This window comes from Heterocephalus glaber, unplaced genomic scaffold (genome assembly GCF_053883595.1).
Source record: "Heterocephalus glaber isolate CG9 unplaced genomic scaffold, H.glaber_assembly_v1.0 deba00000621, whole genome shotgun sequence".
NCBI lineage: Eukaryota > Metazoa > Chordata > Mammalia > Rodentia > Bathyergidae > Heterocephalus > Heterocephalus glaber.
Window position 1 is genome coordinate 5617205 of NW_028258153.1, and position 25117 is coordinate 5642321.

At 44.2% G+C, this 25117-nt stretch overlaps 1 protein-coding gene and 1 long non-coding RNA gene across 2 annotated transcripts; both read left to right on the forward strand.

The window, feature by feature from the left end:
• Window positions 1–5325: 5325 nt before the first annotated feature.
• LOC147829330 (uncharacterized) lies at window positions 5326–6960 on the forward strand. The gene is made up of 2 exons (XR_015449144.1): window positions 5326–5575; window positions 6568–6960. It is a non-coding gene; the product is annotated as an uncharacterized LOC147829330 (long non-coding RNA).
• An 11219-nt stretch (window positions 6961–18179) lies between these two features.
• Resp18 (regulated endocrine specific protein 18) lies at window positions 18180–22988 on the forward strand. The gene is made up of 6 exons (XM_004864529.3): window positions 18180–18406; window positions 20234–20338; window positions 21332–21464; window positions 21676–21715; window positions 21932–22021; window positions 22828–22988. The coding sequence occupies exons 1-6, from the start codon at window positions 18301–18303 to the stop codon at window positions 22876–22878; spliced, it is 525 nt and encodes a 174-aa protein (XP_004864586.2). The 5' UTR covers window positions 18180–18300; the 3' UTR covers window positions 22879–22988.
• The last annotated feature ends 2129 nt before the right edge of the window (window positions 22989–25117 follow it).

Sequence of the window (25117 nt, forward strand, 5' to 3'; positions counted from 1 at the left end):
AAAAAAAAAAACAACAAAAAAACCCAAAAGGCAACCAAAGGACTGTGATTTTGAGTCTTCAGGGACTAGGGACAGAGAGTGGAGTTCAAAGTCTACCATGCCTGATGAACCATGAACCAGTATGAGTTGGAACCTAAAATGTGAAGGAAAACTAGAAATACAGTAGTCCCCCCCTTATCTGCAGAGAATCCAAGACACCCCACCCCACCCCACCCAGTGGATGCCTGAAACTATGGATAGTACTCAGCCCTACTATACAAATACCCTATGTGGGCCTTCCTGCACCACCCATGCCTATGGTATATACATACATTTCTATGATAAAGTTTACAAGTTAGAAACAGTAAGAGATTAAGAATAACTAATAACAAAGTAGAGCAACTATAACAACACTAATAAAAGCTATGCATCTGTGGTCTCTCAAAATATTTTACTGTACTGTACTCACCTGTCTTCATCTTGTGATGACATAACATGCCTTTGTGATGCCACAACCTGTGATGAGAGGAAGTGAGGTAAATGATGTAGGCACCGCTAGCACTGTGACACTGTGTCAACCAGATAACAAAGACAGCCAGTAAGGGACTAACAGGCAGGAGCATATACAGCATGGATATGTCAGACAGAGGGATGGACTGGGCAGGATGAAGCAGGATGGTGCAAGATATTATCATGCTACTCAGAAAGGTGTGCAATTTAAAATTTATAGTTTATTTCTAGAATTTTCCATGTTCTATTTTCCATTACAGTTGACTATAAATCACAGCTGAAACTGCAAAAAAATAAAAATAAAAATAAAGCCTTGGGGTTGGAGATTTAGCTCAGTGGCACCATGCCTGTCTTACAAGTGCAAGGTCCTGAGTTTGATCCCCAGTACCAAAGAAACAAAGCCTTGGATACAGAGGAGGACTACCTTTCATGCACTCTGTATCTCAGCTTTGTATCATCTGGGAAGCTCAGAAAATCTCAAGCACTGAATTCAGATTGACATGACAGAGATTGCTGGACATAGTGGTCCACGCCTGTAATCCCAGCACTCAGGGAGGCTGAGCCATGAGGATCACATTTACACAATTCTCTAAAGTAGTCTCATTAAATTTCTTTTCCTGTTTAATAAATTTTCCTTGGGTTTTTTTTTTTTTGGTACTGGGGATTGAACTTGGGACTTTGTGCTTGCGCAGCAGGCGCCTGAACCACTGAGCTAAATCCCCGGCCCGAGTTTTTTTTTTTTTTTTTTTTTTTTATAGTACTTTGTCTGGTTTCTAAGTACCAGCATTTTAAATTTATTTGTTAGTGCTGAATGGTACTGATAAACCCTGGCACCCTGTAGTGTCAGCATTACTGTACTGTCCCCGAGTGGTTGTCTGTCCCTTGTAGGCCAGGGTAGATGGTAGGAAATGTTGCTAGGGAACTGAGCTCCCTGACAGGAGGATTTTTGGGGAACAGCCAGGTAGCAGCACTTTATCATCAGTCTCTTAACTTGCAGTAAATGTGGGTGATGGGGTTTTTTCTTTCTGTCTTTAACCTAAATGACTCTCGGAGGCTGTATAGAAAGATTTGGACTTGGGCAGCTGTAGTATTATCCTGTGAGGACCACAGATGTTACCTGTAATAGTAAAATAATGAAGGTGATCATAGAAGACACTGCAGGTAACCCACTGTGTCCTCCCCTTTTCCACTTCAGCATACATGGTCCCACTTCCAATTGCCAGTATCTGCCCTCCTCTGCCGAGGGCTTTCTTTTGCTGCTTCCCAATAACTTGCACTCACTGGGCAGTTGGAACCACTAGGGGATGCAGGCTTCTTACCCCAGAGCCCTCTAATCAATGCCTGGAAGACTGACTTCCCCAGCTCCCTTACATCTCAGGTTAGAACTCTGCTGTGTGTGCTTTACACTGGCTCCCAGAGTCTCTGCAGCAGAATCAAGCTCTGGAACTCAGCTGGGTAACACCTATGTGCCCTTCCTAGTCCTTTCACCACTTCCTACCAGTATTTTCCTTCAACCTCCAAATAAATTCCTTGCACTGAGATCCTTGTCTCAGGGTCTGTGTCTGGGAAAATCCACACCCAGTTAGCATTCCTTTCAGACTGAGAAGTGGACAAGGATGTCTGCTATTCTATCACTGTTTACTACTGTACTGCAGGTCTGTATGAACTAAGGCAAGAAAAGGAACAAAGGTTGAGAGGCTTAGAGAAGAGCAAGCTTCCTTTTGATATGACTTCTCTAGAAAACCAGAAAGATGCATTACTCAGATTAATTAGAGTTTTTCAAGATGGCTGACTGAAAAATTAATGTACAGAAAAGCAATTCTGGGAGAGGGGAGGGAGAGGAGAGGAAGGGAATCTTAAAAAAATCAGATGTATTATGTGCATGCACCACTCCCCACAATAAATGTAATCATATACTGCAGACATTTGCTAATAAAAATAAAACATTTTAAAAATCAACCTTTCTACCAGCAACAAATGATGAGAAAAGGAAATTTGTAAAAAGGTTTGCTTCAATCAAGCATAAAAATCAAATACCGATGAATAAATATAAAAGATGGCCAAGATCTCTACACAGAACACTAGGTCCAAATAATTTGGGAAGTGTGGCTCCTTTGTGGATGTAAAACTCATTGTAAAAAATATTAATCATCCTCCAACTTACAAACAGTGCAATCCTAATAAAAATGCAGTCTTTCTTTCTGTTTGCTTTTCCTCTTCTTTTGTGGGAGTTAAGTTGATTCCTCTGTGTGTGTGTGTGTGTGTGTGTGTGTGTGTGTGTAAAATGGAAATAATAAAGACACTTTTGAAGGAAACAACTGCTTTACCAGTTATCAAAACTTATTAGAAAGCTGTACTAGTAAGAGTCTAAATAAAGCCGGGGATGTAGCTCAGTGGTTCCACTGCCTCCCTCGCAAGTTCAAGGTCCTGAGTTTGATCCCCGGTACCAAAAAAATAAATAAATAAGAGTATAAATAAGAGAGTATATCTTTGGTTCAAGGATAACCTAAACAACAGAACACAGGGCCGGGGATTTAGCTCAGTGGTTTCTCTGCCTGCTGCGCAAGTGCAAGGACCCAAGTTCGATCCCTGGTACCAAAAAAAAAAAAAAAATCACAACAGAACACAATACAGACACATGAATACCTGATATTTGATCTATGCCAAGAATGGCAATTCAGATGGTATTTTCAGTAAACTGGCCAGAGAAATTGGACATCCATATGGAAAAATGAAATTGGAATGCTATTTTCTATGATATACAAAATTAATTGCAAGCAGATTTTTGTCCTAAATATAAATTGCAAAACAAAGAAGCTTTTAGAAAATATTAGAGAAGCTCTTTATGACCTTGATTAGGGCAAGATTTAAACACGATACAAAAAGACACTAAGCATAGAAGAAAATATTGGGCAATTTTGAGCTCATTAAAATTAAGACATCAAGGGCCGGGGATTTTAGCTCAGTGGTTTTGCTGCCTGCCTTGCAACTCCAAAGTCCTGAGTTTGATCCCTGGTTCAAAAAAAAAAAAAAAAAGACATCAAGTAGGGCATGGTGGTGCACTCCTATAATCACAGTTGTTGGGAGGCTGAAGCAGGCGGATAGCCTGGGCTATATAGTGGGTTTGGCTAGCCTGAACTACATAGCAAGACCCTGTTTCAAAGCAAAAACAAAATGAAATAAAGAAACAAAATTAAGACACCATCAGGAGAATTAAAAGACAGGGCACAAAGTGAAACAACGTATTTACAATACATATAACTGACATAAAGCTCATTCAAAATATACATACTTACAAATCAATAATAAAAGTGAAACATCTAAATGAATAATGGGCAAAATAGCAAATAGGCACTTTACAAAAAAGAAAATCCAAATGGCCATTAAATACACAAAACATCCTACCTCATTAGTTACCAGAGAAATACCAGGTTAAATGTGTAAAATTGACCATGTTTGACCATTTTGACCTACAAAATGGCAAGTTCATATGATTTAATGCCAATCGAAGTACAAATTAAATAATAATAAAAATACAATACAAATTACAGCACTAAGACTCTACTACACATTCATCATAATAGCAAAAATTTTTAAAAATCTGAAGAGACCAAGAGTTCATAAGAACGTGGAACAAAGAGAAACTCTCACACAATATTATCAGGAGTATAAGTCAGCAGCCTCCTAGGGTTTCAGTTTGTCCTTCTCCCTACTGTACCAGCCATTCTCCAGGCGTGCACCCTCAGGAAAGGCACCCTGAGCTCCTGGAGGCAAGAACAAGGATGCTCACAGTGCCCATCATACCGGGCAATGGATACTGGTAGAGATGTAACTTTTGTGGGGTCAGGAACATACAATTTGGGGCCTGGTTTGGAAGGATATAAAATTACAAATATGAAATTTAGTATGGGGGCTGGGGTTTTAGCTCAGTGGTTCTGCCACCTGCCTCGAAAGCACAAGGACCAGAGTTCAATCCCTGGTACCAAAAAAAAAAAAAAGAAATTTAGTATGAGAGCAAATATCTAGAATAAGAACAAGCATTTAAAGAAGCAATGCCAACTCTTCACAAACTCTTGTAAAAAACAGAAGGGGAGAAAACACTTCCCAACTTATTTTATGAGAACAGTATTACCCTGATACCCAAATAAGACAAAAGCAGTGCAAGAAGGGAAGAAATCTGTGCTTATACACTAAGATTCTCAACCAGATAGCAAACTGAATCCAAGAATGAGTAAAAAGGATTACACATTCTGACAAAGTAGGACTTACTCCAGCAATGCAAGGTTGGCTAAACATATGAAAATCGATCAATATAAAACACTTTATTAATAGGATAAAGGAAAAATACATCATCTCAATAGATGCTGAAAAACATTTGACACACTCAATACTTTTTCATGATATTCAAGATATTCACTATTTCCCAGCAATGAAGGGGAACTCCTTCAGTATGATAAAGAGGATCTTTGAAAATACATAGCTAGCAGCCAGCACCTGCTGTTTCCTCAGATTCCTTCACTTTAAAATCCTCAATATGCCAGGGCCCAAGTTGTGGAGCTGGGTGTCCTCACTCTGTCACTGGATAGTACGACATGGTCACTCACTTTCTCTTTTTTTTCTTTTCTTTTTGGTACCAGGGATTGAACTTGGGTCCTTCTGCTTGCGAGGCAGACAGCAGATGTTAATTTTTTTTTAATGGTCACTCACTTTCTAATAACTTGTTAAGCTGCATTTTGTATTTCATCCAGTTTTATTCATCTGCATTACTTTTCACAATTCTAGGTTTTAAAAAAATTATAAGGGAAAAAATAAAAAGCAAAAAGGTCTCTATAAACACAAAAGTTGGCCTCAGAAACATTCTAAATTGAGAGAGGAGAAGAATGGCTTCTGAGATTTTTACTGGGATTGACTTTAGAGCTCTCACACTGAGCAACATTCCCAGCCCTTTAAAAAAATTTTTTTTAAATTAAATTTTGAGATGAAGTCTTGCTAATTTTCCCAGGCTGGGCTCGAGTTTGTGATCCTCCTGCCTCAGCCTCCCAGAGTGCTGGAATTACAAGCGTGCACCACCACACCAGTCTCTGAGGTGACTGAATTATTAGGGGTAAAGAAATGGCCCCCATCTGCTCAGTAAGCCTCAGGCTCCGAATTGGCCTTTCCCTCAGTTGGGCTCCTCTTGCTTCCCCGACCTGCCTCTAGAGGTTGCTGCACTCCATAGAGCACTCAACTTCAGAAAGGCTAAAATTCTCAAGTAAAAATGAGCAACAACAAAAAGCCTTGCCTCACTGCCTCCCGGCCAGGATGGCCCAAAGACAGATAGCACCTGAGGACCTTCAGTGGCCGAGGCTACCTCTGGCGAGGCTGACTTGGGACTCACCTTCTACCCCTTGGAGGGGGCAGCCTCTGTTCTCCGGAGCTGGCTGGGCTGTCTAACCCCTTCTTTCTGAGGCGCTGGGAAGCAGGACTCCTGGGTTCTGCTCCTGATCCTCCTCCAGGCCAGGCCTCTGTCCTTCTGGGTTTCAAGGTCTTCCACTCACTCTGGTGGGCAGGGCGGGAAAGACAGATGTCTACGTGCGAATCCCTGGGAGGCTGAGCTGAAGTGAACAGAATTTGACCCACAATGCATTTGGGTAGCACGGGGCTGTTTTTGAACCCATCATTCACCTCACAAGGTGCCATGTTAACAGATGAGAGTACTGAAGCAAAGATGTCTCCTTCACATCCCAGGGCCCAAAGTCTGTTTCATTTATTCCACAGATGTTTATTGAGCGTCCACTCTGAGCTAGGGTATTAATCACTTTTCTGTCACAGGGACCCGTACCTTACATTAGCAGCTTACAAGAGAAAAGGTTTATTTGGCCTCATGCTTGCAGAGGTTTCAATCTATGGTCCTCTGGCTCCAAGGCAGAAATGGCATGGCAGAGGCGGGTGGCAGGGGACAGCTGCTCAACCTATAGTGGCCAGGAATCAGACAGAAGGGTAGAGCAAAAGCGAGAGATGCTCAAAAGCGCCCCTAGTGACCCACCTCCTCCAACTAGGCGCCACCTCCTAACAGCATGCCATCCTTTCCCCATGCAGGACTGTTCTGGAAGGCTGGTGTCACTCAGCAGCCCCCACCTTGAAGATGAGCAGAGCCCAGGCTCCATGCCTCAAGGCCTCCCGAGGGATAACCAGGTGGCCTTTCCCTCCAAAGCCACCAGGGTGAGGTGTGAGGCCCAGGTCTGGCCCATGCTGCACATGTCACATAGCAAGAGGAAGTGAGAAGAGAATGAGCATTAGGGCTGCAGGTAGGAGCTGTCAGGAGTCCAGCGAATACAATGATAAAAACTGCCTCATTTCAGTTGGACGGAATCCATGGTGCATTAGTGATGTATGCAGAGGGAGCAGGCTGGAAAGTGCAGTTCTTCTTTGCTTCCCCATGGTTTAATCTTTGTCTTCTTCTAGGGGCAATAAAAAAAAGAAAAACTTCAATGCTGGTCTCCTAAAGTGAGATTCCTATAGGATTTTTGAAATCCTTCATTTGGGCCTTATTTCTTTCTGCCTGGGCCTGCCCACCATTTCCTCCTCACCCTTGACATCTGCCCCCACCTCAGAGCCCAGAGACTAAGGTAGTCAGGGAGCAATCATCTCTGACATGGCTTCGGGGGTCGTGAGCTAACAGAGTCCAACCCTGATGAGGTCCCACAGCAGGTGAGGCCCTGGCTTCCTCCAGACAAGCTGAGATCATCACGGCCCTGTTTGAAGAGAAAAGAAGTGTGAGGGAGGCGGCTGATGTTGGCTGAGTGAGAATCAACAGGGTTCACTGAGGACAGAGCCTTCTGGAAGGGTAGGCCTAGTGAATGGGGATGAACAAGGCTTCACACACACACACACACACACACACACACACACTCACACTCTTCACTCAGGGAAGGTCCAGCCCTGGGTCTGCTGCTTCTCAGGTCTGACCCTGGTCACATAAGTGAAGCTCTTCCGGCCTGCTCCACATCAGTGAAACGGGGATGGGAACCACATGCTGTCAATGTATGAAAAGTGCCTACCTGTGGTGCTGGATGGAAGGCAAATTCTTCATTTCTCCACTGGAGGGCGCCCCACTTCCTGTCGCTCACTGATTTTGTCATAGATTTCAGGAGATGCCAGGAGCTCCACTGGCCTCTAGTTCTATAAAAACAAGTGTAGCACAGTCCTGGGAGGGCCTGCAGAAGCCGAGTTCAGAGGTTTCCCACATATTATTTATTTTGGGGGGGGGCTATTTTGAGGCAGAGTCTCATTTTGTAGGTCATGCTGGACTTGAACTCACTATGTAACCCAGGATAGCTCGAATTTACAATCTTCCTGCCTCAGCTTCCTGAGTGATAGGATTACTGGTGAACTCCACCATACTTGGCTCTGGTTTCCCACATTTTAATAAACATATAGGCTCTGTTTTTCTAAGAGAATCTTAAGTATGATATGACTCTAATTCTCACCTCACCATCCTTACGTAGACACACACAGATTTAATGTGTGTGTGTGCGTGTGTGCGTGCGCGCCTGTGTGTGTTTATGTACAGTCAGTCCTCCATATTTGCAGGTTCTGTTCTGCATCTGTGGATTTAACTAACTGCAGATTGAAAAGGTAGTTAGGCTTACAATCATTGCATCTGTCCTGAACAATGTGGACTTTTTTCTCATTCCTTAAACCATACAATAACTATGTACATAGCATTTACATTGTATCAGGAATTATAAGTACAAGAGGATGTGCATAGGTTATATGCAAATAAATCCTATACCATTTTATCATATAAGGGACTTGAGCATCCTCTGATTTTGGTATCTGTGAGAAGTCCTTGAGCCAAGAAAGTACTGAGGGATGAATGTGTACACATATATTGGTATATATGGCTGGATAGGCATATGTGGATATATATATGGAGAGAAGGAGAGAGACCCCTTCTCCCCTCAAATGAAGCCCCTCGAATTCAGCCTCCCCCTTGCTCAGCTCCATTGAGTTGAGTGACTCACCTGAGCAAGGTACACAGGCATCTCCTTGGGTCCCTTGAGCCTTTTGGAGCCCAGATATAAAACTGCCCATCTGGTACTTCCAGTCATCTTTACAGAAGAGAAATTGAGCCCAGGCTGGCCCACCATGGAGCTGGTGCCAGACTCTTGTCTCTTGACACCCAGAACTTCCCCTGCACAGCCCCATCCACACAGCACACTCCTCCACACTAAGGAAGGCCTGAGGACAGGGCTGGGGATTTAGCTCAGTGGCACCATGCCTGCCTTGCAAGTACAAGGTCCTGAGTTCGAACCCCAGTACCAAAAAAAAAAATTTGTAGGAAGGCCCAAGGAGGTAACATTTCCACTTAGACCTACAGGACAAGGAGGCAGCGGGGGGGGGGGGGGTAAATTCCAAAGTAAAGATTCCTTCAATACAAGTGCTGTTTGGGGAGATTCCAGGGCACACTGGAGAATGCACAGCAATCTGTGGAAAGAGATGGGTTTGGAGAACAGGTAGGGACTGTTCAGGGCTTGTAGTCCACAGACACGGGGTCGGATTTTATTCAAAGTGCACAGAGAAATCTTTGGGGGATTTTAAAGAAAAGGAGTAAAGTGATGTGATAAACATTTCTTAAAGATAAGCCAACAAGCCAGAAAATGCATCCCGAAGAGGATAAAGAGCTTAAACAGGTAGACCTGTTGGGGGCCTTGTGTTGTCCAGCAGAATCTGGTGGGATCTTGGACCAAGATGGAGATGGCACAGCTGGGAAATTCCTAGCTGGGCTCCGTCCAGGGCAACCTGCTCTTCAGAGGCTCTTGAGCTCCTAAATCCTGCCAGAGAACTGGTACCCATCCTTATCACCATGGCAGCTGGGCTTCTCAGCTTGGATTGGTTGCTGGATATCATTAGTCCTGTGACTGAACCAATGAAGGGAACTGGTTTCCATGGTTCTTTTGAGTATGCAAACAGGAATATGTCATTCTTCTCCATGCTCAGGGGACTTGATTAGCCCTTAATATATCCAGTGGAAAATTCTGGGGAGCAGATGGGTTTAGAGATGAGGGACCAGGAAAGGGCCCAAGTTACTTGTCTCATGGCTTATTCAATTGAGACTTTGGTTGATGTTTGTCCTATATTTGATGGAGGAGGGGAAACCAGAAGTGGCAACCCCTGCCTTGGTGCATTAATTAAAAATCTCTTGTGTTTTTTCCCCCCATTCTTCTACTATTTTGAGTTACAACCTCATGGCTGATTAAGGCCGCCCTGGAAGCCTCTCCAATCCCCACATACTTTCCCTGATGTTCTCAAGAAGAGCAATTACAGGCTGACCCAAACCTGGATAATTAAAGTTGGCTTTCAAGATAACTCCACATATTTGTCTGGGGCAGGATGAGAGTGTTTTGGGCCTGGCCAGAGCCTCCCATGTGAGAGAGACAGGAGTTGAACACGGAGTACACAACACCATTGCCCAAAGTTCTGGTTTCAGATCCCTTTCACCAACCCATACAACCTTCAAATGTCTCTCACTGCTCTTCATTTCCCTTGTGGAAGAAAATCTTTCTCTCCAGACCCCAGGTCAGACAGGCCTGGGGCCATGTTCTGCTTGCTGAGATCTACAGAACCCTCTCAGCATCATGGTCCCCTACGGAGCAGTCATACCAGCCCCACCCCAAGAACCTACAAAGAGAACCCTGCAGTCAATGGCTAAGAATATTTGATATTTGGAACCTATGGTCAGTTTCTCCTGAGAAAGGGGAGTCTAGCCACCAATGCTCAACCCAACCAAACTCCAGCATGTCCCGTGCTTTCAGATTTACATTTCTCAAGGCACCTTCACATCAGTTCATCTGATCCTCACAAATGGGAGCACACAGGAAGATTTCCAGCTTGCCCCCTCATGGAATGCAGAGAAATCCAAACCCTCCCATGGCATTCAGATACTGCAGGATGCAGCTGAACATAATCCTTAGCAGTCCCATGTATTTATACGTGATTCTTGTCAGCTAGGTTGGCCCCTTGTACTCACCCTTTTCCTGTTGTATATTCTCCTCTCTTTTATTCAGCACACATTTGTACAGACCTTGGCTTCACTGTGCCTGGCCAGGGCAATATGTGGTTTCTGCTTCAGTGCAATTCAGGATAGCCAGGGAAGCATGATACACATGCAACAAATATACAACACATTTGTGATAAACACTGGGCACCTGTGTGGCAGATCCAGTAGGTCCCCTGCCTCATATCCCCTGGCTTGACTCTGAGGTCACCTGCAGCAGAAGTGGACACTGTTGGACATGCTAACAAATTTCTACCTCCAGCCCTGGGGACACTCCACTTCTCATCCTTCAGGTTTTCTGGAAGTCCAGCACAACCCACATATACATGCATCAGACAGTGATCAAGTGTATGGGATTTAACATGTCCAGAGGCAATCCCCAGTGTGCTAATGACTGACCCCAGCATATTCTTCCCTCAAGAGGATAAGTGTGAAGCAAGTCTTCAGATACGGATTCTCAGGGGCCCCCAAGGGATTGATTTCCAACTATGCGCAGCAGTGACCTGCTCAGCATCATTGCCTTTATTGGATTTGATGTTTCCCTTGTCTCCCTTTCTCCTTTCTTCATTTATTCTCTCAAGGATGACCTGCCACCTACACCACCTGCACCCAATTTTTGCCTTAAGTTTCCCTTTGAGTGAATCCAAATGAAGACCATCTACTCTGTTTGAGGCTCAGTCCTAGGCACTGGGGATACATGGTGAACAAGACCAGGTCCCTGCTCCTAGGAGCTTGGAGTTACTTAATGACCCCACAATCTTCAGGGAAAAGTTCAAGCTTCTTATCCGAGCCACATGGCCTTCAAGATTCTGTCCCCTGCAACCTCTTCCATCTCATGTGAAGTTGCTCCTCTTTTCTGCCTGTGTGCAATTCAGCCCCACTTGTATTTCTCAGGTTGGGCCCAGCTGGTTCTCACTGCCTTTACATATGCAGTTTCTTTCTACCTGTAAGGATTCCTAGCAGGGTAGCTGGGAGGAGGGCAGCAGAGGGGGCAGGGTTCTCCCCAGGCGGCACATTTTGGGGCACTACTTTCTATTTAAAGAGGTTAACATATTCAGATATGTTGGGGCGTGGCAAATTGAAGGACTGCCCAAGCAGCGTGAACTCTAGCAAACCTCATTCATCTTATCCTAAAATATGAGCCCAATGTCCCTTCCTTTATTGTTCCTTTTTGCATCCCTCCTACCTGACTTCGTCACAGCCGTCTCTGAAAACTCAGTATTTGGCTTTATACCTTGTGTGTGTATATATATATGACTGCTTCTCCTTCAGATCAGTGTATGGGATTTATCTCTGTGTCCTGAGTACCTAGCATAGTGCCCAGGTGGGTAAAAGACAGGTATTTAACATGCATTTATTGAACAGAGTTGAATAGTATGGTGGAGAAAAACATACAGCTGTGAGACTGTATTGTCCCAATCATAAAAGTGATGTTGAAAAAAAAAAGTGATGCTGAACTGTATCCTCACCAATGTGACTTTCAGCTCTGACCATCTATGATTCTTGACTTCACACTCAATGAGCAATCTGGAAAGGCCCCCCTCCACAGGAAGTAACTCCTTGAGGTCTAGGTTAGATTTCAGTAGCACGTGATGGGATATGGATAATATCAAAGAGGAGGAGAAAGTCAGAGCAGGAAGTCTCCTGGGTGAATGAGTAATTCTGGGATACTGGGAGGTCAGTCTTGAAAAGCACGTTTAGTCTTGATTGCAGAGGGCCAGGGTATATAATTCAGACTTTATTTTTAAGAGGTATTGAAGAGTCTCCAAAGTTTTGTAGTCAGGGGATAATACAGTCAAAGGATAGGTTGGAGAGTAGGAAGAGAAGAGAAGTAAGTGAGAAAGAGGCGTCTAATTAGAACAATGAGGACATGGCTTGCATGTGCTTTAAGAGCCTGAAATTGGACAGAGAGGAAGCAAATGGAGCGGAGAGACCATTGAGAGATATAATGAAGAGTGAGTTGATAGACCTTGCCAACTACCTGGGTTTCAGTGGAGGGACAGAGGGAGAAGCCACAACTAACTTTAGAGAACTGTTGGTTGGAGAATAGCTATGCTGCACACAGAAGTAGGCAAGATTAAGAAATATGCTGATTTGCTCCTGAGAACTCAATCCGGAGCATCACTATAGCAATTCTTTACTCTCTACCAGTGTTTACCTTGACTGTTATTTTTCCCTCATTACTAGACAACTTGCATAAATATATAGTAATTCCCATATTGAAAACAAAGGAACAAGAGTGAAAGACTTGGGTTTTGCCCCTGGTAACGGTAGACTAGATAATTTATGCCAGTCCTCCTGCTGAAGACAACCTGTCTTAGTCTGTGTTCAGCATCCCATTCCCACTTTCACCCCGGAAGTTCAAGGATTGGGCCTGGATTGCAGGTAGCTTATTCTGGACTATTCTCCTAATGAACAGGTGTGGGGAGGGCTGCGTGACCCTCCCTTGTGTCCAGTGGTGAGCAGTCCAATTACACACTTTGGATTGATTTTCTCTGCTTTCAAGTTTTAATATTCCAGTTCTGTTGTTTCTACCACTCCTCATGCAGATCACCTCAGCTCCTCTTGTGACCAACTCTAAAAACCAAACTACCAAACTCACCTCAGACGAAACAGGTAATCTAGTCTTCTAACTATTGAAGAAATCAAATTCATATTTAAAGCCCTTCCCAAAACAGTAATTTCTAGGCTGGGATGGTTTTATTGACAAATTCTACCAAGTATTTAAAGAAGAAATAACAATTCTACATAATCTCTTCCAAAAAATACAAGAGGAGAGAATACTTCCCAACCCACTCTGTGAAGTCAGCATTGTCTTGATACCAAAGAGGAAGAGACAGCACAAGAAAAGGAAACTGCAGACCAACATCCCTAATGAATGTGGGCATAAAAATACTCAAAAATTATTTTCCACCTCATTGATTCCTCTCTTTTACTGTTCTCAATTTTGTTGATTTATGGATTTTAGTTTTTTCCTTACGATGACTTTTCCAACTGGAGCATTTAATGCCATGAATTCATGCTAAGCATTCTTTTAAATGCATCCCCCATTTTTTAATATAATTTCATTTTTTTGGTATCGGGGATTGAACTCGGGTCCTTGCACTTGTGAGACAGGTGGCATAACAACTGAGCTAAATCCTCGGCCCTATCCCACATATTTTGATATGTTATGTTTTCATTTTTGTTCAGTTCAAAATATTTTCTGACTTCTCTTAAGACTTTCTTTTTGACCCATGGGTTGTTTAGAAGTTTGGTTTTTTTTTTTTTTTGGTATTGGGGATCGAACTCGGGACCTTGCGCTTGCAAGGCAGGCACCAGAACCACTGAGCTAAATCCCCAGCCCCTGTTAGGTTATTTTTTTAAAAAACAATTCTGTCAATCTGTATCTCTTTTAATTGATGTGCTTAGACTAGGCACAATTATCAGTATATTTGGATTTACATCTATCATTACATACTTACTTTGTTTCCTCTTTTTATTTTGCTCTTATTCCTTGTTTTCCTCTCTTTCCTCATTTAGATTGTTGGAATGCTTTCTAATATTCCATTTCAATGTATATATTGCGTTGTTTTTTTACTTGATTTCTTTGTGTAGCTCTTTTCAGTGGTTGCTGTAAGGATTATGATATACATACTTAACTTTTCACAGCCTACTTATGATCACTGTTTTACCACTGCAAGTGACATGTAGAAACCTTACTAGCAGAGAAGCCTCTACCCTCCCCAGTTAATGCTATTTGTAGCTGTCAAGGACAGTCAATTATATCATCATGCACTGAAAACTTCATCAGAGAATGCTATGATTTTTGCTTTCAACCAAGCATATTTTAAATAGCTCATGAGGAGAAAAACAGTCTACAATATTTACTCAGTTATTGACCGTTCATCCCTACACTCTTCCTTCACTCCTGATGTTTCAGCAGGCAATGAATTATCTTAGTTTTACTTAACCTGTCAATATCTTTGTTCCACTTTCATTCCTGAAGCATGTTTTTGCCGTGTATGGAGTCCCGGGTTGACAACTCCTTTCTTCCACCACTTTAAAAATGTGACTATACTTCCTTCTGGTCCCTGTGGTGTACAAAGAAAAATCTAGCCATTCAAATCATCTTTGCCCTAAGTGATATGTTGTTTATGACTTCTTTGTTTTTAGCTTTTAGACGATTGATCATCATGTGTCAGGGTATGGATTTCTTTGGGTTTATCCTTTTTGATGTTCACTGAGCTTCTTGAATCTGTCTGCTGTTTTGGGGGTGAGGGTTGGTTTGATTTTTTTGTTTTGTTTTGATTTCAGATTTTGTTTTGTTTGTTTGTTTGTTTCTTTGTGCTTCTGGGGATTGAACCCAAAGCCCTTATACTGAGCTACATCCTCAGCCTGTTTTTAAACCTTTTTTTAAAGTCAGAGTCTCCTTAATTTGCTAAGTTGCACAGGCTGGCTTGAATTGGTAATCTTCCTGCCTCAGCTTTCTACAGTGCTAGGATTTTAAGTGTGCACCACCATGCCTAGCTTATAGGTTTACATCTTGGACAAATTTTGGAAATCTTCTGTGTGTACTATACTCTCCCCTCCTTCTGGAATTCCAAAGACATGAATGTTAGACCTCTTGTAGTAGCCCACAGGTTCCTGAGACTCTTGACTTTCTCCCCAATCAATTTCCTTTCTGTTGTTCAATTTGAATCATTTTTATTGATCCGTGGTCAAGTTACTTAACTCTTTCTCTCTCAACCTTATTCTGCCCTTGAGCTCATCCGGTGAGATTTTATTTTAGTGATTGTATTGTTTTTCAGTCCTCTAATGTCACATTAGGGGATCAAACAGAATAGCTAGTAGTGGGAGATGAGGTTGGAGAAATGTACCCAGAACTGAACTTACAGAGATTTGGAGGTAATAGTGAAGGGTCCAAAACTTAATGCACAAATGCAAGAGAAAATCACTAGGGATTTTAAGTAATATCCTGCATAATTTTATTTTATTTATTATTATTATTCTTTTGGTACCGGGGATCAAACTCGGAACCTTGCGCTTTTGAGGCAGGTGCTGGACCCACTGAGCTAAATCCCCAGCCCTCCTGCATAATTTTAAAGGACTTCCCTAACGCTGTTGAGGACTGTATCCATAGAGGCAAGAGTGGAATGCGTAGACCTTTTAGGAAGTACTGTCTTGGCCTAAGAAGATTGCAGTGACTTCAACTTGGTAATTACAGTGGAGCCAAGCACCTCCACTGTACCTGGAGAAGCCTGAGGGCTGGGGCTGGGGCTGGGGCTGGGGCTGGGGCTGGGGGAGAGGGGTTCCAGATCCTCATGCTTTCCAAGGAAACTGCTTCTGACTCCTGTCACCATGGCAGCTGGGCTTCCTCCACCTGGAGTGGTGGCTGGGGTGATATCATTAGCACTGACTGATCCCCCAGTGAGAACTGGTTGTCATGGTGCTACTAAGTATGAAAATAAGAGTCTGCCATTCTTCTCCAGATTCAGAGTCCTTGACTAGCTCTATGGCAGGGAAAAAATCAGAAAGCATGAGAAGATCAGGACCTGGGAGCCCAGGGGAAGATTGCTGTCAGGCAGTTGCTGAGTCACTGCACCTCAAGATTTGTCCAAATCAAGACTGCTATCAGAGCTTCCTATGTACTGGGATGGGGGCTGATCTTACAGAGGGGCTCAAATTCCAAATTCCAAATCCAATTTTGGAGCTTCTTTGAGCTATTTTCCTTTTCTGAGAAAGACTTTGTAGCAGATCGAGGCTTCCCTGCCCATCCCCCTTACCTCCCAGTCCCTCCAGGTAGGCGGTGCCAGGACAAACTGCTACTGGATTTTTAAAGTGTGTTTTCATGAAAACTCTTTATTTGAACTTACAGGGCCTTGCAGGTAATACTAAAAGGTCTAGAATTTAATGCAAAATGCAGAAGAAAATCACTGGAGACAGAAGAGTGGGCCTCAGCCAGAGCTTCTAATGTACGATATTCAAAGGCAGTAGAGAGGGTGCATTTGATGAGGGGAAATAGCACAGCTCTTCAGTTCTGGTGGAGCCAAGGTCCCTAATCTCTTCCCCTTCCCAGTTGTCATTAATAATATGAATGCAAGGACCTCAGCTGAACCACAATCTTCCCTACCCACTGTCCTCCAGTCATACTTTATGGTAGTCTTTTTCCCCCTTGTGGGAAGAAAATTCCTCCCTGTGAACCTTAGGCTCAAGAGACCTGAGAACCTACTTGGTTTTCTGAGGGTATTTCTCTCAGCATTAGAATCTTTGTTCAATAAGTAGCAAGAATAAATGCATTATTAGTGCTCATGCACATGTATCATTTTGATAGCTATTCCTCTGGTTGACTGAAATCTTAAATGGGAGGAAGGAAACACTTACTTGTACTCAACTCACCTAAAGACCAACAAGCTCCTTTTTTCCTGGAACATTATAATTCTCAAAGAAATTTAGAGAAGACCTAATGCTGCTACTTCTCAAACTCTTTAATAAAATTGAAAGGGAAGAAATACTCCCAAATTCACTCCTGAAGCCAGTATTACCCTGATATGAAACCCAGAGAAGGATCCAACCAAAAAAGAGAACTACAGGCCAATTTCCCTAATGAACACAGATGTAAAAATCCTCAATAAGATACTGGCAAACAGAGTGCAGTGAATCAAGAAGATTATTCACCCTGACCAAGTAGGATTCATCCTAGGGATTCAGGGATGGTTTAACATACGCAAATCAATAAATGTAATACACTATATCAATAAAGCCAAGGACAAAAACCATATGATTATCTCAATAGATGCTGAAAAAGCATTTGACAAGCTCCAACACCCATTCATGAAAATGCTACAGAAAATTGGAATCAGATAAAAGCCATCTATGACAAACCAACAGCCAACATCATATTAAGTGGACAAAAGCCAAAAGCTTTCACTCTAAAATCAAGACCAAGACAAGGATATCCACTATCATCACTCTTTTTCAATATAGTTCTGGATATATGAGCCACAGCAATTAGACAAGAGAAAGAAATGCAAAAATAAGGATAGGAAAAGAAGTTAAATTACCATTATTTGCAGATGATATGATTCTCTACATATAAGACCCCAAAAACTACACCAAAAGACTTCTAGATTTAATAACCAAATTTAGTAGCATAGCTGGATACAAAGTCAACACTCAAAAATCAATAGCTTTCCTGTACCCAAATAAGAAACTCACTGAGAGAGAAATTAGGGAAACAATACCTTTCACAATAGCACCCCGCCTCCCCCCAAATGAGATATCTAGGAATCAATCTAATGAGGGAAGTAAAAGGCCTTTCCATTGAAAACTATAGTACTCTGAAAAAGGAGATCGAAGAGGATATCAGACAATGGAAAGACATCCTTTTTTCTTGAGTAGGAAGAACCAATACAGTAAAAATGGCCATATTTCCAAAACTGTCACACAGATTCAGATTTGAGGTAGGTACAATGTCCATCCACATCTAAACACGCAGCTCATTTCTCCAACCTTGGGACCGGGAGTCTATGCGGTCGTCTCTTGGACTCGGCTTGTGACAAAAAGGAGTAGGGCCAGGAATTTCAAAAGGTGCGGGGTGGAGGGTGGTGGTGAGAAGTAGGAAGAATTGAGGAGGCGTCCTCAGGGCCAGCGCCTGCTTGCTCGCTATTGGCCGCTGCAGAGGAGGGCTTTGCAGACCCTGCTAAAGCGTTCGCCCGCACGGCCCTTCCGGCCTCTGGAGCTACTTTTCACTGCGACTAAGGCGAGAGAGCAAGCGCAAGGATCCCAGGAGGATGCAGCGCCCGCTGGGGTCTGAAGCCTCCGGGGGCCTCCGGCTGCTCCTCTGTTTCCTGCTGCTGAACAGCTGCCCGGGGTGCTGCAGCGACATTAGTCCCCACAGTCAGAAGGACATCTGGGGGGTGCGGGCAGGGTCAGAGAGCATTTACAAGAGAATAGTCGGGGCCTCAAGGCTAGGAGACTAAGGAGGCAAATAATGTGCTGGTGGGCATAAGGAGAGATAAGCGCAGACGTCATCTTGAAGAGGCCTAGGTCTCGGCATAAGTCGTCTGGACCTAAGAGCGGGGGCAGGGCAAGACTGGGGATTCGGGAGGAGGCCGGGGAGACGAATGGGCAGAAGGCGGCCACGGGAGAAACCAGGTGCACTGAGGGTCCAGGGAAGAGATGACCACGGCTGGGGATGGGCAAGGGACCAGGAACGGTAGTCTTTCAGAATCTGGGTCCTGGCAGGAGGGAAGAGGAAGCTTAGTCATAAGCTGAGATCCTGGTAACTGTGACCCGATTTCCGATAAGGAGGGGAGTGCTAGGCTTGAGGAAAACAGAAGAATGGAGTGGGAAGGAATCGTCCTTTCTCCTTCCTCTCTGCTCCGCGCCATCCAGGCTTAACCCGGCGCTGACTCACTTCTGAACTGCGCAGGCTCGCAAGTTCCTACGCCCACCGTTGGAGGTGCTAAGCGCAAACTCCGGCTCTGACGCCTACTGTCTCCACCGGATTCTTGGGTGTAGAGGCCAATGCAGAGGATTCGCAAAGAATTGTGGGCGGATATGAGGAGGGTGCGGGGGAGAGCACCGCCGAGCCTGGTGGCAGCGCCAAGCGCGCTCAGCACCACGGACATCGCCCGCCGCGCTGCGCATCCTTGCCCAGCGGCGCAGGCGCCCCTCTAGGAGCGCTGCCTCAGGACTACCTCCCCTTCCCGAAGCTCTTTCCCTTCTCAGTAGAGACTGGAGCTCCCACTCCTTCCCGAAGCCCGAAAATTGTTCACTTGACTAGGGAGAATTCCTGCTTCTTAAGACCTGACCCGAATGACAAGTGGTAATCCCCACTGTAGAAAAAAAATGCTCTCCTCCAGTCCAGCTCCATCTATACGGAACAGGGAAGGTGTACTTTCTTCACATTAGGGCCTATCTCCCTTGACCCTGCTCTTCCCTATGTGCAGCAGGGAAAACTGTGGCTTACAGTAGAACCACCCAGACCCTCAAGCCTTATAATAACAGTACAGTCAGCCCTCTGTGCCCACGGTTCCACACAAGGGAGTTCTGCTTCTTCAGTTCAATAAACTAAAGATCAAAAATATCTGTCTGTATTAAATATGTACAGCCTTTTTTCCCTTGTCATTGTTTCCTAAACAACACAGTGAAATAACTACGGTGATTTATATTGTGTTAGGTATTATAAAAAATCAAGAGATGACTTAAAGTATATGGGAGAATGTTCATAGGTAATATGCAAATTACTAACTAAGCCATTTTCTATATGGGACGTGAGCACCTTGGATTTTGGTATGGGGTGGGCAGTCCTGGAACCAATCCCCTGAAGATACTGAGGAGATGGTGCTTTCTCTTTCGGAGGATTCCAGTTCTCCACAACCCCTCCTGGCTTCAAAGACTTCCCTAAAATACAGCTTACCTGCTTCGCAGTGCTCCACCTCTCCTTCTGATTATCCATCCCATGTGGATAGCTTTCTGAGCTGCTGCTCACCCAAGGTTGGTTCTTTCCTGAAAGTTGATGAGTGAATGAGGTCCAGAGGCTGAAGGGCAAGGCAAGTGATAATGGGGGAAGAAGAAAGGAGGATTTAAAGATGAGGAAGGAGCCTAGTACCAAGGAATCCAGAAGTGACAGTGGAGGGAAGTTAGCTGATTCTCTTCAACTGGTACATGGAAGGCTTCTTCTGGTCAAGGTCTTTTCTGACACCACTATTTTGTCCTTAGATGGCCAGTGCCAAGCAGAAGTGGCACAGCTCTGGCCCCTCCAAGAATTTACTGCTCCATTCTTCCGTCACCTCCAAGTTCTACTCCACCAGCTTGTACCCCAAGGTAACTAAAAGCTGAAGAACAGTGGTTGGGGCCTGGCCAAGAGAAGATGGTTGTGAGGAGTTGTCTGTTCTGAGGACAGTTTTTCTCTTCTCCAAATACTTCTACTTAAAACTTTCTTGTCACACTCACCCAAGTGGAGAAAGGGCAAGAGAGGAGTGGTTTTAGAGGCTAGGTGGGCTGTTTGCCTTGAACACCCTGGAAGAGCCCAGCAGAAGCTTCTAGAAGAAACTCCTGGACAAGGCCAGCATCCAACTCCTTGGGGTTAATCCCAACCCCTGGCACTACTGATTGTTTTCAGAGCAGGAACTAATTAAGTTCTCAGCCAAAAGAATATGTACAAATCTCAGCCTCTGAGTAGGAAGCTGGGAAAACTGTATGACAAACAGAAGGGAGGAGTAAAAGGGAGTGGAGAGTCTATTGGAGACAGATGGCTGAACCTTCCTTAGAGCAGAGTTTCGTGAATGAGGGGGAGACTCAGATAGAAAATCTGCCTTGAGATCATATTACTACTTCTAAAGCCTAATATGTGTACAGTGCCTTAGAACAGTAATTCTCAAAGTACTTCCCCAACCAACAACATCAATGTCAACAAAGAACTTGTTAGAAATATTAATTCTTAATCTTTACTGCAGACCTACTGAGTCAGAAACTCTGGTTATGGGGAACAGCAATCTGTGTTTCAACAAGCTTTCCAAAATATTCTAATGCACACTGGAGCTTAAGAATTGCTGCCTCAGAGTTTTCTAAGCACTTTGCATCTCTAACCTCATTTAATCCTTACTGTACCATCAAATGAATCAGCAGAAACTATAACCATCATGCTTATTGAATATGACATGCCAAGCACTATGCTAAGCAACTTTTATACATCATCTCATTTAATTATCTCCACAAAATATGATGTTTTGTGCACTTGAGCAAGAAGTCACTCTGGTCCCTGGAGTGGGACAGAGTGTCTCAGGTGTCAACTCACTCTATTCTTTCATCCTACAGGCCTGTTTTGGAAGAATGACATCATTCAGGACCTGATGACCCAAAATATGGAGCACATGAGCAGACTCCACCTCCAAGATCCATGCCTGAAGGGTGGGAAGGCAATTTTCCCTGCTAGAACCACTGGAGTGAGGTGTGTGAGCCTGTGATTGGCCTGTATTCTCTGGCAGACAGAACAGGAAAGGAATGAGTACTACAATTAGTTGCTACCAGGAGCGCTATACAGAGAACGCTTCAAAGGTCCTATCTGGGATCAGCAGGGAACGATCTATGATACATTTATTAAACCTGTGTGGGGGAGGTTAGAAAGCATAGGCCCCACTTGTCATCCCTGTCTCTTCCAGGGGCAAGCAAGAGGAGAAACTTCAACTCTTATTCCCTACGGTGAGACTCACGTGTCTTCCCAAGAACTGTAAAGTCCTGACTTTGTAGCTCATTGTTTTCCCTCTCATTCTTTTTTTTCTTTTTTTTTTGTACCGGGGATCGAACTTGGGACCTTGAGCTTGCGCGGCAGGTGCCAGAACCACTGAGCTAAATCCCTGGCCCTTCCCTCTCATTCTTTTCTGCCTCCTTCCTGACTCTTGGCTTTCCCCTTCCCAGAGCCCAATGCCCAGGGTGAACAGAGACCAGTGCTTTACCTGTAAAGTGGTTTCAAAGACCCTGAAACAAGAGGTGACCAACACTGCCAAGGTGAGGAGCTTGATTTCTCGCGGGAGGGCGGAATCATCGAGGACTTGTTTAAGTGAGGGAGTTAGGGATGAAAATGGGAATGGGTACTGCGGCAATAACAATGAGGAGAAGAGTCTTTTCTATTCCAGAAATCAATCTTCTTCACATTGAAAAAAGTCTTGGGGGTGGGGCTAAGACCCAAAGTGTAAGAAGGTGATAGCCAGAGGCGGACTTAGAGGAAGGGCATCCTGGGCAGACAGCATTGCAATCACTCATGTCCTGAGACAAGTGTGCCAGGGCAAGTAAGAAGAACGGACAGCAAAGTCAGTGGGAGAAGATGAGATTGGAGAAATGGACCCAGGACTGACTATAAAGAGGCTCACAGATTACAGGTGGCTTGGATTTGGTTGGTGGCAGTGGAACGGGACATACCCTCCATTTAGTGGCCGCCTGCACCTCAGAAGGTCCTAGTCCCTCTTGCTTTCCAAGGAACAGGCTCCCCTTCCCTAAGGTGGCTGCTGGGCTTCCGAAACCTGGATTGGTTGCTGGGGTGATGGAATCAGAGCTGAGAGACAGAGACCTTTCTGTGGGGGACTGCTTACTGTTGTGCAAAAAAGCCACAGCCATTCTCCATGCCAAGGAAAAATCCCAGCGGGTGGAGGAACTGTATACGGGAGCCAAGGGACCAGGCTGTCAATCAGAGGGCGGAGTCACTGTGTGGAAGGCTTCCTCAAATCAGGCAGTTATGAAAGATTTGAGGAAGGGGGCAGATGAGGGAACAGCCACCTCCCGCCATCCTGACTCCAAATGCCTTTCTTCTTTTTTAGGGCTTGTCTGGGCCATTCACCACTGTGGGCCGAAACCTTGTCGCTGATTGAGACCTTCTTGTGAGAAGCCTTCCTCCCCCAATGCCCTCCTCATTGTCTTTCAGTGGGGGCAGTTCTTGGATGACTCAAATCTGGTTCATTAAAATGGATTTTCAGGCAAACACTTTCTGTGAGCTTGTCTGGAGATGGCCTAGGTGGGGCCTGAAGTTAGTCAGACAGTGGCAATGAGGAGGACACAGATTTCAGTGTCGGTGGAAGGCTGGTTTCTGTCCTGTTTTCCTTCCATTGGCCATTCCTGAAGTGGAGATGTAAGAGGGTACCATAGCTGGAATAGCAGCCTCCCCCACCCGTACCCCAGCCGCAGTGTGGTCGTTTGCCCATCTTTTCATTTTATGGGGAGAGGACTCCATATTTGCCTCTAGTCATTCCCTCTATCCTCCATGCCAGAGCAGCCTAGTTGCTGATGTTTTATGAGAGTCCACCTTCAGCATTAAAGTCTGTCAAGACGATCACACCTATTGTGTCCCTGAGGATCAGCGGAGCAGAGCAGTGCTGTGTTCAAAGTGTACTCCCACTTGTTGGTGGCTCTTGCTGGTTTGCCTTTAGTAGCAGAAAATCTTTTTTTTTTTTTTTTTTTTTTTTTTTTTTAAAGTATATGTGCTGCTGAAGTGAGCACTGGAAGAAGAAAATACAGCTACCCATTTTCAACCCAACCAAATACCAGAATGCTTTGTTTGGTTGCTGAGCTTTATTCTTCCCAGAGCCTTTTCACACTCATTAGAAATGCATAAGTGTGGGCTGGGAATGTAGCTCAGTGGTGCTGCGCCTGCCTTGCAATCATAAGGTCCTGAGTTTGATCCCTGGTACCAGGGGGGAAACAAAGAAATGCATAAGTGTGTACAAACAGGCAGGTATCAAGATTGAGTCACTGCAAGGAATTAGGATGTGACCACACCACATCTTACCCAATTAAGCAGCCCAGATAGATGTAACTAGCTCTTGGTACACAGACTCTCAGTAATTCCCCTGTGCTATCCCTCACCCTTTTACTTGTGTTCAAGGACACAACTAAACCCAACATGGCAAGAACAGTCATATTCATTTGTTCCAATTTGTCATCAAATTAATTAATCATTGTCATTCATCCATGTTTCCCCCTTATACCTTTCTTTCTTGTTCATTCTCAAATCCTGTTGTGGTAGTTCATCTTGATGGTCAACTTGATTGCCTTGAGAGATACCTAGGAGACTAGCAAAGCACATTTCTGTGCATGTCTGGGTGGCTCCTGGGGGTGTGACCTTGGAGATTTTATCTAGTCGCTGGCTCCTTTGTCTCTGGCTCATCCCCTGCTCTTTGATTTCTAGACACCATGAGTTAAGAGGCTTTCCTCCCTTGCCTTTCTGCCAAGAGGTTTTGCCTTGAAGCCGGTCAACCATGGACTGAAACCATGAGCCAAAATAAACTTTCTCTTTCAAGTTGTGTATGTCAGGTATTGTGTCCCAGCAATGGAAAGCTGATCAATATACCTGTGCTTCATTGTGTCTGGCCTTTATGAGTATATTTGGTTTCTACTTTCCAAGACCTTTAAGAGTAGTCAGGGAAATAAGCTGTGTATGCTATAGCTTCATGCAGGTATCTGCTGGGAGGATATGTAATGACATCTCATGGCCCATATCGCCTTCCACCTACAGTGACAGGTGGACAGTTTCTGTACCTGCTGACACCTTCCCCCCTCAAGCCCTGGAACTCTGCTCCTCATCCTGCTGGGTTTCTGGAAAGCTAGGGAATGTGCCTCCCTGTACTCCAGAAAGTCCTGAAGTGCCTAAGGTTTAATGTCCCCAAAGGCAACTCTCAACCAGTCAAAGACTAACATTAGTACAAAAATATCCCAGATTCCTCCAAATCTCAGTGGACAATTCTGAGAGATATTCAATCTGTCTCTTCAGAGGATGCCCGATGATTTTCAGCCCAGCTGTCTACAGTGTAACCTGTCCAACAGTGTACTTAATATTACTGACTTCCCTTCCTTAATACATTGACTTTTTCTGTCCCTCATTTGAGAATTCTGGGACCACCTCTCACATAAATGATCTATGCCCAACTTCTTATCTTCTTTGGGTCAACCCAAAATAAACCTATGACATGCTAGACACACTTCTAAGCCCTGGAAATAAAATTGTGAATAAGATAAAAGTGTTTGCCGTGTGGAGTTTTGCTCTGATCAATTTCTAATTATTTGTTAATAGAGAAAAGCCCACACCATTTATCTGGTCCACAGAGCACTCAGATT

Bases quoted from the DNA above. Each gene is read 5' to 3' on its own strand.
- Resp18 (XM_004864529.3), top strand. From the start codon at position 18,301: ATGCAGCGCCCGCTGGGGTCTGAAGCCTCCGGGGGCCTCCGGCTGCTC. The intron at 20,339-21,331 runs GTAACTAAAAGC...TTCATCCTACAG, and splicing joins CCACCAGCTTGTACCCCAAG to GCCTGTTTTGGAAGAATGAC. The intron at 22,022-22,827 runs GTGAGGAGCTTG...CTTCTTTTTTAG, and splicing joins AGGTGACCAACACTGCCAAG to GGCTTGTCTGGGCCATTCAC.